Below are 13,015 nucleotides of genomic sequence, written 5' to 3'. Positions count from 1 at the left end.
GCGCGGATGAGAGAGCGTGCGATACGACGACTCCCGTGATACTTTCAGGGCGAGGGTGCGAATTAAATTTTAGCCCAGTATCCAATCAACCCTTACGCGAATAGATTAGTTTGAATAGTTGAGCGATAAGATTAATGGCGTCGTGGATTATCTCTTTTATTGTACTTCCGATACGCAGTCTACGATTACAAACGTACTACCATTACATTATATCCGGTAAATTTTTCATCGAAAGATGTGCAAGTATTCTTTAAAAAAAAATTCTCCGATATCGATATACGAGATCGTATATGCATCTTAGAAAATCTTAGATCTTTTGAACAAGAATATTCGCGCTATTTTCGCATCGTACATCGATAAACGAAAATAGAAACAGGTAAATATTTCTTTAAAGTGATCCTTAAATTCGAGAAGCGTAGAAATTCGTTATAAATTCGTCGGTGGTTCACAAGTGATGTTCGAAACGACACTCGAAAACTTTTCATTCAATCTTTCGATCGAGTAAACGTACATAAGAACGTGAATTGTAGCGCGAATCGATAAGTGATGCTTTTTTTATTACCACGAAAAAAGCTATAAAAAAAGAGTTACAAGGTCTTGGAGGAGGGCAAAAAAAAGAAAAAAAAAAAACCTTCGAGCCGATCACGATCGTTTCGATTTTTTTTAGATGGAATTTTTCTCCTTCCCTTGGAGAGCGGCGATCGAACCGTCTACCGCGGAGTAGTCTGTTTATTTACAGCGCTTCGTTACAGATTAAAGACTCGGTAAGGAATCACGGTCGTGATATTAACGCGACAAATTTACGAATCCCACCAGTTTGACGTCGGCCTCGTTTAAAATTAAACCGAAGCCTGGCCAGTATGGAAAAGAACGTTCTTACGTAGATACCGAAAACCGATCGAGACGAAGTCAAGTGTCGAATCTGAGCCGCGGTGAGGTTATTATCGTGTGTGCAAAATGTGTCAATGACACAATGTCACACGTGAATTATCCCACGTAACGTTATTATTATTATTCCTGATGAACTCGCGCGCGTGCTATCGACATTCATTACCTTCATCGAGTTTGTCGAGCACCCTTATGAATTTTCATTAATTGCGCGCACGTATTATTTAGACAAGCTCGGCTCGCATCGTTAATTAAATTAATAAACGCACATCCACATCGTATATCTCAATCTATCCATATAAAATTTTTAACTTTTTACTTAATATCGCGAGATATTTTTTTCACCCAATCGTTAACAATATAATTAATAATTCGTAATGCCCCCAAGTTAATGGCATTGAACCACGCTCGTGAGTTCGTGAGACTTTCCATAACGTTTCAATCTGCTTATTTCGGAACATCTGTAGTATTTCGCCCGTTTCGTTTTACGAGCACATCGAACGAGCTATACGTAAATTATGTACTCTGGTTTCTCGCCAAACCAGTCACGTAACCCATTCTCGAGGGAAAAAAAAAAACACCCCATTGTCTCTCTCGATCGTTCCAATCAAATTTACCGAAGTTTATCGCTATTTTCCAATATCCCCCCACTTTCCCTCCCTTTTTCTGTTTCGTGGAAAGCGCGTAATCCGGCGTAAACTTGCTAAAATAGCCCGCCGGCCATATGCGCTCTCTCAAACGGTGGATACCGTAATAATTTTGTAAAATCGATAAACAGGCCGGGGCAAAGTTTTCGAGTATGGCATAATCGATAGATTCCCGTGCACTGAGAGAATTCAAAATATTGGCTTAACGCCAGAGGCGACGAGGACGACGACGACGACGACGACGACGACGACAAGTGTAAATGCCGCCAAAATAAGCACGCGGCGAAAGGAGAGACGGGTGGAGCGAAGTTCTCTCAGAGCCCACGCCATGGATACGCCACTGATACATCGGCAAACAGATCAAGTTCGAGCGCGGCCCTCCGTTCAAACATAAATCTAATCTACGCGGTAAGATGTGTTACGTAAACCGTTCAATACCGACTTCAATGACGAATCGCAGGCAATGACAGGTACCCTCCACGGAATCCTCGATGGAATCTAGATCAACGATGACGAAGAATCACGGATCGCAGGGAAGAGTGGCTCCGACCGGTGGGAACAAACGCGACATCGTGTTCCAACGTGCGTCCAACGTGCAACGGCCGATCGTAAGCGTTCCTTTCATTCACTTCTCTTTCATCCGAAGAAAAAAAGCGAATCTCAATTTTCTTCCTTCCTTTCCTTCACCGTCGATTTATTTACGCAATTATTTACGAATGCAAAAATACCGAACGGCTCGAGAGAAATTGGAAATCTTGAGGGGGGAGGGAAGAACAACAGGTTGACGAAGCTGGTTCGATGATGCGCGTATACGCATCGTTGAACCAACGACCGGGCAACGCAACACGATTTAACCGGCGTATAAATAGCGTTTAGTCGAAACGGATGCGGTAGAACTCGCGTGCACGTCTCGCGAAGCGATCCGGAAGGCACGATTCGCTTTTCAAGGAACTTCTCCTACTCCGCAGGCACAGGCACGGGCCGCGACACCGTCAGTGATTTCCGAGAGTTTCCGCGGGAATGATCGATTTTCGACACGCCAACTCTCGCCTCCCTCCGTCTTTCTCGTAAGTGTTCTCCACTTCTCTCCCTTCCTTCCTCTCGCCCTTTCTTTTCATATCCTCGAGAATCTTCCGATCGTGAGAAATTGTATTAAAGTTGAAATATTATTGTTGCTTTCTCCGATTTCGAGGATCGCAATTCTCTTGATAAATCTAACAAGATAAACAATTTCTGTTATCGCGTCTACACAATGTACATTTATATGTCCTCGAATGTATCGGTTTATCAATAGTCCTTTTCTTCTTTCCTTTTCCCCCGAATTAAATCAAATCGAGAAGCCTTTCAATATTCAGCTTTAAGAAAAAAAAAGAAAAAAAAGAAAAGAAAAGAAAGAAAGCTTGCTGGTTCGACACTGACGACGAATGATCGAAACAGAATAATACCCGGCCTTTGCAAGAGGACAACTGGCAGGTTGTAAATGGTGTCCAGACGGTAAAGTGCAACTCGTTGGCAAAGGGCAACAGTTGCCCCGTGAACCAGTGCAGCATCGTCGCGTCTAGGGGGGACCTCGCTCGAAATAACTGCACCGCGAGAGAGACGCCGGCGCCGTGCATCGTTGACAAGAGGAACAAGACGGCCGATGTGGACGCGAGTGGCACTCGCGCAAAACGTCGGGACGACAACTTTCTTCTCGGCGAGCGGATCGCAAAACACGCGGAAGGATCGACGGATTTGAGGAAAGGTCAACGGCCCATAAGGAAATCGTTCTCGGTGCCCGACTACCTGAGAGAAGGTACGTACCATTCGATTCTCTTCCAATTATCTCTTTTTTTCCGCTCCTCGTTTGTTGACGTTAGAGAAACAACGTACGTGCTTTCGATTTTTCGAATAATCGCTCACGTTGTGTCACCTTTCTATTTTTAAAACACGCTCGAGTATCGAATAATATGACGTATAATGACAATAGGATATCGCGTATCGCGTATTGTTGGCGCCTCGAGCTACGATTTCGCCGAGAAATATAGTGAAGAGGAGGAGGGGGGATGGTTGTCGTTTCAGGTCTTTCGACAACGCGGAAGATCGGGCGAGGATCGGGCGAGGAGAGCATTCTGAAAAAGTCTTCCGCGTTTCTCTCCAACTTCGCCCAACTTCCCGGGGGCAAAATTAGAGATAGGAAATTGAACGACTCGAAGCGGAATAATTGTTGCGGCGAGGCCAAGTATCCGTGTTTCAAAGGTTACCTCTCGCTGTTGGACAACGGTCTCGACCCGTTTCAACGGGCGCCAACCGTGCAAACGTTGCTGGTCGAGCGGAGGAGGACGAGCGGTGTAAAGAAATCGGTGTCCTTCAGCTCGGACACGAGCTTCGAGGAGAAACGCGCGCCTTATAAAAGAGCGGCCGTGCACGAGGTCAAGGTGTATCACAAGGGTGTTCTGCAAGGTATGCATGCGCCTCTTCCCTCTCTTTCCATTCGTTTTACTCGATCGGTAACGTATCGATTCCGGATACAGTTTCTCGATTTCTCGGCTGGGCGGAGTTTGCGCAGCCGGTGTTTTCTTTGGAAATTCATCAAACGGAATATTGCATACGGCGCACAATACCAGCCAGTATAAACAAACGTGGAAAATAGAAGTGGAACAATAACGGGCGGGGAGAGATACCGGCGTATCTTTCTAAACCGTAAATCATATAAAAAGGTGGGATTAAAAATTAATCCGGTTTTTTAACGTTGATCGAAAATTTTATCATGAAATAAATATATATATATATTAACGTGCGTCATACCGTTGCGAAAAAAATTCTCTCGTTTCTCGTTGCCGATCGTATTTATATTTCCATCTGTTCTCCGATTTTTTTGATATTTATATTTAATTGCAAATATCGTCATCTCCATCCGTCAGATCGTAGCGTACGCGAGGTGGATATCGTCACAAAAGTGCCGTCCTCGTGGGAAGCGACCTCCGAGGGCCCGGCGGCCCTTCTGAGGGCGGCGAGAGACGCCGACGATGCGGCCCTCAACGAGATCGCAGTCCAAGTGCGGAAATTTGGATTTGGAGGCATGGACGTCAATATGGCCGATAGCAGCGGCAGGGTGAGTCTTTGTTGAATCTTTGGACGATGATCGATGAGAGATGAAAACGGTTAAAAATTATCAGGCGACTGAGAGAAAAATTAAATTGCCAATTGTATAATGAAATCGATTGCAATAAAGAAGAAGAAAAAGAAGAAAATTCACTTTCCAATATATAAATAATAAGTGAAATTTCGTTGAATACCGTGTGAGATAGATAATCGATTAAACACGTTTCACGCACGTACGTGCACATCTGTACATCTGTGAATGTGTATATCGTTGGATGGATGACGGTGACAATGTATTTACATACGACGCGATAAAAGAAATTTATCACGTAGATACGCGCTCTCTTCGAGTGTGTTGGAATAATTGATTCAAGGCCGTGGAAAAAAATACTTTTTTTTGCCGTTTAATCGTTTAAAAAGAACGAAGCAAGCGTATACGGCCTCCTTGAATAAATCGCGCTATTCTTCGCGCTCTTACAATTCAATGTTTTTAAAATAGAATGTGTTTGTATTTGGTTAAATTGCTTCGAGTTTCTCACGTAAAAGAAAAAACAGGGAAGAGATATAATATCGAGAATTTAAAACGACTACTACTATACAAAAATTTCAATTAATCGACCAACTTTGTCGAGATTAATTTCGATTATTAATAATATAATATAATATTCTACCACAAATATAGTTAAAAGCAAAAAGGAATTCGACTTACGGATTGTTCGCATCTTAATAGAACGAAGTATTTTTTTTTTTTTTTTTTTTTTTCGTTATGTACCTTCTTTCCAAGATTAATTTTTAAAAAAAAAATGGTCAAGTTATTTCTTCAAATTTAAATTCATGATGCGATTTCTTACGAGGGCGAAAATCCGATTTGGACAAATCTCGTTGTTTTCGCTCGAGAAGCAACGTGCGCTTCTTCGCACGAGAAAACAAGTGCGAGCCTTATTTCGACATGTGTTTGCTACAATGACGCACACGAAGTAATAGCATTTGAGCTATCGCGTCAACGTCAGTAACCACTTAATAAATTGATCCTTACACCGCACAGCCCATTGTGTTGTGTCTCTCACCAAAGAATAACGAGTTGGATAAAGCATATCGTGTATTTATATTTTTCATCTCCTCTGAAGAAATACGAGATATAATTTCTTCACGATCTTTCCTTCTAAAAAGAGATATATATATATATATACATAACATTCTTAAGTATTAATCATGCAGCAAAAAATATCAGCGAAAATGCAAAAGTGAGTATAAAAATAAAAAAGATTCGATTCTTAATACATTCGTTCAAAAATTAAAAGGTTAATTTTTTGACGAGCACAAGAAATATGTAATATGATATTACAAAAAATGCTATGCATACATTTTATGCAAAAAGTTCAGACATCCTCAGTTTTCCAAATTTCCATGATTTAGATCCACGCAATTACATCTCATAAAAATCCCTACAATGCAATCTGATTAAAATGCTCATTCTACAATTAGAATCTTCATCATTCAGAGCATCGTATTAAGAAACTCATTCAAGATTCCATAATAAAATAAAAAGAAAGACTTAATTGTCTTTATATTTACAATTGATATTTCGATTGTTAGACCGCCATCAGCTATATGGCCGGAAATGGTGCCTCGACGATGTTGGAGCTAGCGCTCTCGTTCGAAAGGGCGGATCCGAATATTCCCGACAACGAGGGCAACACGCCGCTGCATTTCGCCGCGCAAGCCGGTAAGCGCTCGCCTTATTACGAGTTTAAAGAGAGGGGATGTCGAGGAAAATATCTCGATCTCTTTTTTCCATCTATCGATCGATCGTTTCAAGGCGCACGAAAATATCAATTTTTGTTACGCGGAAATCTTTCAAGGACAGAGACGTTCGCCTTGCACCAGCCTCTCGTACTACGATCGAAAGAATCCGGCCACGTGGTGGATATAAATTTTACAAACACTTCTCGCGTCGTTAGAAAGTCTATACTGGGTGTCTCATACTCAACTCTATATATATATATATATATATATATATGAAAATAAAAATTCATCATTTGCGATCGAAGGGTTATATAATTTTTAACCAAAAAAATGTAATCTTATTTCGATTACACGTAGACGTGTTATTTCATTCGTATCCCATTTTGGAAAGTAGCCAATTTCACTTGATTTATTCGAAAACAAAGGCTCGAACGAAGAAAATGTTATTTCTTTTTTCTCCTCCATTTACTTTTGAATCGTACGTGGAATCATCAGACACGGTCGTTTGCACCATGATTTCAGAGACATTGTATATATATATATATAAGCAGACGTTAAATTTTATACCCGCGATGCCGTAAGGATTCTACCGCGTCATCGCGGTCGAAAATAACTTGGAGTACTTAACTCGAAACGCGCGTGGTTCGCCGTGACGTACGCCAACAGACGTTTCAAGCCAAAATATGGAACGTTACGGACGAGTTGCAAACGTTGTTACGCGAACTTTCGATTTTTCGAAGGACACGAATTCTTACGTCTCTCTTAATATCTCGTTCGAATTCGAAGGGCAAACGGAATGTTTGAACATACTCCTTCAAAGGTGTCCGGACATCGAGGTGGACGCGAGGAACGCGTCGGGTTTTACACCGTTGATGAAGGCAGCCCTTCAAGGAAGGACTAAATGCGCGAAAATTTTGTTATTCGCCGGTAAGTTGATTTCCAACGATAAAAAGGAAGATCGAGATTCGAGATTTTCAATTAATTTCAGGCGCGAATCCGACATTGAGAGATCACGGGAGAGGATTGAGAGCGGAACAGTGGGCCAGATTTTGTGGGAGGTACGTGTGCGCCGAAGTGATCGAAAGGTTCGCCAGGCATCGACTTCTCGAAAGATCGACATCTTGTCGGTGGGGTAGCGAACCTGAACTGGCAGCAAAGGTATTGCAAGGAAAGGTAAACGGATTTTTAGGTTGATAGTAAAATTATTCATTTAGAAAATTCGTATCGAAGAACGGACATATTTTCCTAAATGATTATTCTGTCTTTTAGTTATTTCGAGTTCACAATGATTCTCGTATCTTTTATTTTCTTTTTTTCATCATCATGCTTACGCGATTAAATTACTTTTGGAATCCGGATTTCGAATGAAATTCTTGATCCAATTCGAGTTTGGGGTATCTGGTTAGATATATGTACGTCATAAGGATAAATAAATTCCAGGATAATAGATACATATGATCGTCTTATATTCGGATAATTCTAATTATTTTTAACCGTTCAAATATATTAATATTCTGTGTTAATTTAATATATTTGACACAGGTCGTGCCAGTCCCTGCTGCACCGTTGTCGTCGTCATCTTCGGGACTCAAGTCAAAAATAAGAAAAGTTTTTCGCACGACATCTGGACCAGACAGAAATTTTTCTCTGGTCTCGCAATTGACTAGCGCTGCCCTTTGCGCGAGTAGTCCCGCTCTACCAAAATCAAGCGACGTTCCTCCCGTCGTTAAAAGTCTTCTCCGACCATTGAGCGTTCCGCAATTAAGGTAACAATGATATTTGTTGACTCATGTCTCGAATATTTCAAACTTTATAAATTCGATAAATTTCTTTTTTTTTTTTTTTTTTTTCAGGGTGACGTTAGTTTCACCGCAAGATTTCATCGAGCAATCAAAGGACAAATATGGGTCAAATTTCACGGAGAAAATCGAGAATACGGTAGGGAAACCGTCACGGTCGAAAAAGAAAAATAAATAAATTGGTAAATTTGCGTTCGTAAGTCGATTTGTCAATAAACTCGCGCAAGCGTGAAAAATCGCGACGTTTCTCGTTTCTCGAAAAAAAAAAAAAAAAAAATATATATATATATATATATATATATATATATTTTTAAGAATTTTCGATCTCTTTCGATTCAATTTCAACTTTTTATCGATACAGTTCCTAGCGAGCGACGCAAATCTCGCTCTTTTTAAAAAAAAACCATCGATGTTAAACGAATTCTCGAACAATCTCGTTTCCATCAGCAAATTTTTTTAATACGTCATACACTTATTTATATAATCGACAGGGAAAAGGATTACCAGTCTTCGTGGATTATTTTTTCTTTTCGTATGTTATTAATCGTTAAACTTCGGATTCGATATAAGTAAATGATGCTAGGTAGGTGTTTAAAACGCGCGAAACGATGAAATTTATTTTTAGTAGTTTACGATTTTAGTAAACTATAGCAGAGAAAATACGCAGATAGACGGAACTTCTATAAAATCACGAATACCAAAGAATCGATAAGAATAGGTAATGATGAACCATCGAATCGATAAAGTATTTTTAAAACAATTTTAAATAATCATCCGTCAAATTGCGGTGAGAAAATTCGTTCTCGCGGTTTTCAAACGGTTTATAAACGAATTGGAATACAAACTAACGTTTTTTTTTTTTTTTTTTTTTTTTTAGTCACGCAATGATCATCGAACGAATTTATAAATAAAAATTTCTTTAATCTTAAAAGATATGTAATACTATTTGTTTGTAAAAATATCTTTTCTCCGTATCTTTAAAAGACGAAAATGAAAATCATTTTTATCAAGATAAAAATCGAATAGAAAGATGTACTTAATAATATACTTATACAAAAACATATCGAATATCTAAATGTATATCGTATGTATAACATTTATATTTATACATTCAATTTTGCATATACATATTAACATTTATATTTAATGTTCGAACGCGAGCAGTGCCAAATTTTATGAATCAATAACGCGTTCAATAAAAATACAAAGTCCACCTATATGCTATATAGTATACGGAATAACGAGGTAGAACAAATGCTTCACAACGAAGTTTTGTGTGTTACGATGAATGAAAACAATTTGTCTCCGTACCTCGTTTGTTATTTATTATTGTAAAGTAAAAAATAAATCTTTTCAAGAAAATCTATTATAAATATTTACGAGATACGGAATATTTTCGGAACATCATATATCCTTAATATAATAAAAATGCCTTTGCTTACCATTAATTTTATCGTATGTTAAAATGATTGTTCAATAACTTAAATACTTTGATTGATCCACACTTTTGATGAATCGCATGTACCATATTGTGCATGTACATATCTCCAAGTTACTGGCCACAGATTTATTGATTACGATTCATCCGATTTTCTATTTCGACGTTGTCTGCGATTCTTCGCTTTTGAAAGAATCTCGTATGCCTGCTGAATTTCCATAAATTTCTCTTGAGCCTGCCTCCTTTCTTCTTCAGTGCCCTTTATCTTGTCCGGATGATTGTCCCTCGAGAGTGCCCTCCAACGAGACGTTACTTCGGCTTGCGTGGCCGTTTGGGAAAGACCTAAAATCTATAATAAAGAATTTAAATTTAGGTATAAATATTACAAAACAAATTTCAAATTGTGTACCTTGTAAGCGTTTATTTCTCCTCGAGGATCCGTGAGATCTATCAATTGTGCCCATGTTGCCCAGAAACCTTGATGTTTCGCTTGATTCCATGTTGCTTCGAGACTCGCCTATAAAATTTTAGGTTTCGTAAAATCTTCATCCAATAATTGTCTTAACGATATCAATTTAAAGTAATTAAATTAACCTTAAGATCAAGCCATATAGGGGATGTTAAAAAGTGTTGAATAGCTTCCGATAATTTGATCTCTTCGCCCTCGCTATCGGTAACAACAGCGTTAAAGTATAGATATGATCCTAGTAAAAACGTGTAAAGTGCAGCAGCTAAACCGAGATAAAAGATTCTTTGAACGATGTTTTTTCTCTTCCTTGGCTTTAGTCTCCATCGCTTGCTGAATGTATCGAAACTTATACTAGCAGCAACGACCATCAGAAATACCCACATGTTGTCATCTCCGATGTAGGTTAGCGTTGGATACAATAAATATGCCGAGCAAAGAGCAATCCATATGGAACCTTGTTCCCTGCCGATATTTCCGATCGTCCAAACACCTGAACAAATACGATTATTAGAACGATGAAAAAGCATTATGTACGAAAACAGGGATAAAGGAAACAAATACATTTTATGAATCTAATTAATTATAAATGTAATATGAAATAACGAATTATATTTTAAATGAAAAAGAATGAAAATTAAAGAAATTAATATTTTATAAATCTAATTAGCTATGAATGTAATGTAATATTTATTAAATTATTTTTATAAATTATGTCATTTTATATAAACATATTGCTGATGTATGCTTGTAACAATTTAAGTTATTATATATAGTTTAACGGCCTTAAAAAATTTTATCAACTAATTATACTTGGGAAACGAACATATCGTTAATAACCATAAGCGACATGTATATGTTAAACACAACTACGTAATATGTATAATATATCTGATATAATATATATATATTATATTTTTTACCTAAAGCAACAACTAAAGGTGTTAAAATGAGTAAATGTCTAAAATTAATTCCGTATATTTCGTCTCCTGGAATGGCATTACGAAATATTTCAGCCCATAAATATGCAACAGCATTTTCAGTAACAAATCGTACTGTAGAGAATGGCGGCTGAAATCAAATATGATATGTTGCATTAATATTTTGCTTACGTTACCAATTCTTATTTCTTATACTCAAATATATAAAAAAAAAAAACTTTTTGTATATTGAAATATTATTAATAATTCACTAGATTTTTACAAAGACTTTTTCCTACAAATAGCATACTTATTTAAGTTAAAATCGATTATTTATCAATTTCAATATACCTTATGATTATTTCTAACTTTTTGTTTAAAATCACTTATAAAACTGGGATCCTCGTTTATATCGCGCACGTATGAAGGAATTCTATAGATGTCTCGAAGCCATCCGATACCAAAGTATCCACCAAAAGTGCTAAAATATACAAAAGCCTGTGCGTCTCTTTCCAAGTATATGTGATGCGCGCCAACTAAACCACCGATTAACCACAGTACATAGGCCCAAAATGTCGATTTTTGTTTCTTTGTTGATTTTTTATTCTTCTCCATGGAATGTCCATTTTTTAATTCCATTTTTATTTCTTTCATTGTAAAATTTAATTATTATCGCACATTATATTACACATTCTTCTAAAGTCAATATGCTACAAGTTTATTTGATATTTTTGTTTCGTTTTCTATTTTGTTACAGTTTTACAATTAAATAAAATAGTTAAATGCGTATTATCGAAGCGAGAAACACAACTGTCGTCTCACAATTGCACTACATATACTAACAACTTCGTTTATACCATTTGCAAGCTAGCATCGTTATCGTCAGTTTTATATTATTATCTTACACTCAACTATAACGATATTTTATGTGTCGCTATGTTTGTGACTAATCAGCTCAATATGATTATTTTCTTTGCAAAAATGCAACGTGTACGACTGTATTTGTCAGTACCGTTTCAAAAAATATCACAGGTGTCTTCACTATACTGGTTCGAATCATTTGTAGTTCAACGCTCTGTCGAATATAACGGTATTTTCAACAGGAGCGTAGCAATAGCAACTTGTAATACTTGGATCCAATATAGAAATCGTCATCACAAATAAATTATATCATTAATCACATTTATTTTTAGTTAGTTAATCATATTGAAAAAAATATTCAAATTTATAATAAATTAATCATTATAGATTTATTGTATTGTCAAATAAAAAATATTATTCATCTATTCAAATATTATCTTACTTAATATAAGTATATAATAAAAAAAAAGTATGAAATATAATATAAAACTTTCATTATATCGTGAAATGTATTTTTATTATCAATATATTTTTGCGTTTGAGATATACATATATTATAGTTCCTGTCATAATTTCACAACACTAAATTTCTAATGTAAAAATTATGAAATATAACAAAGTAACACTAATTAGATAAAAATGTAACACTAATTATTTATATAATTTTTAATGTAGTATGTAATACAGTAGAAAACTTTTTTATTATATTACGAATATGTAAATATCTTATTCATAATTTTTTTTTATTCATTTTCATTTTATTATATTAATAAATTTATATTTAAAAATACCATTTGAAAGTTTTTAACTTGATTATTAATTTTAATATTAATATTTATTATCAATCAATATTAATTTTAACATTCGAATTATTAATAATTGAATTAATAATTAAAAATTAATTAACACTTAATTTTTTACATATAAAATATTCGTTTGCACAATTTTTTTAATTACAGTGTGAGCAAATAAAAAAAAATAAACCGAATAAAAATAAATAAACATTATTTGTAATTTGTTTGCTTACACTTAACCTGCACCTTACATTAAATTTCCAACCAGTTCCGCGTTTAAAGCAATAAAGCAATATGACTATCGTATTAAAATAAAAATCCCTAGAAGAAGAAGTCACTGGAAAAATTTTTAAGTTGGTAATAATTTTGTGT

General features: G+C 36.4%; 2 protein-coding genes across 8 annotated transcripts; one reads left to right on the top strand and one right to left on the bottom strand.

Moving 5' to 3' along the window:
- Positions 1 to 76: 76 nt before the first annotated feature.
- LOC105735381 (uncharacterized) lies at positions 77 to 9,537 on the top strand. 7 transcript variants are annotated; one of them, XM_086912747.1, is made up of 11 exons: positions 77 to 376; positions 1,667 to 1,943; positions 1,996 to 2,143; positions 2,973 to 3,330; positions 3,597 to 3,977; positions 4,439 to 4,629; positions 6,216 to 6,345; positions 7,152 to 7,292; positions 7,354 to 7,538; positions 7,908 to 8,131; positions 8,219 to 9,537. In XM_086912747.1, exons 3-11 carry the CDS (start codon positions 2,027 to 2,029, stop codon positions 8,340 to 8,342), a joined length of 1,851 nt encoding a protein of 616 aa, XP_086768873.1. In that variant the 5' UTR covers positions 77 to 376; positions 1,667 to 1,943; positions 1,996 to 2,026; the 3' UTR covers positions 8,343 to 9,537. The 7 variants fall into 7 exon arrangements, with proteins under 7 accessions (XP_086768873.1, XP_086768874.1, XP_086768876.1 ...); XM_086912750.1 differs by lacking the exon at positions 77 to 376 and adding an exon at positions 2,504 to 2,602 and having other exon boundaries at positions 1,734 to 1,943; positions 2,006 to 2,143; XM_086912744.1 differs by lacking the exon at positions 77 to 376 and adding an exon at positions 2,504 to 2,602 and having other exon boundaries at positions 1,802 to 1,943.
- On the bottom strand, positions 9,245 to 12,921 carry wus (TM2 and DnaJ domain-containing protein wurst). The gene is made up of 5 exons (XM_012486403.3): positions 11,340 to 12,921; positions 10,992 to 11,139; positions 10,197 to 10,561; positions 10,012 to 10,119; positions 9,245 to 9,951 (listed from the first exon to the last, which is right to left on the bottom strand). The coding sequence occupies exons 1-5, from the start codon at positions 11,640 to 11,642 to the stop codon at positions 9,739 to 9,741; spliced, it is 1,137 nt and encodes a 378-aa protein (XP_012341857.1). The 5' UTR covers positions 11,643 to 12,921; the 3' UTR covers positions 9,245 to 9,738.
- Between the last annotated feature and the right edge of the window lie 94 nt (positions 12,922 to 13,015).

The sequence above is a fragment of the Apis florea genome, unplaced genomic scaffold (assembly GCF_048593485.1).
Source record: "Apis florea isolate Af1SG1 unplaced genomic scaffold, ASM4859348v1 contig_3493_pilon, whole genome shotgun sequence".
Taxonomy (NCBI): domain Eukaryota; kingdom Metazoa; phylum Arthropoda; class Insecta; order Hymenoptera; family Apidae; genus Apis; species Apis florea.
The sequence above is the reverse complement of the archived record's forward strand: the minus strand, read 5'-3'. Positions and strand labels throughout refer to the sequence as shown.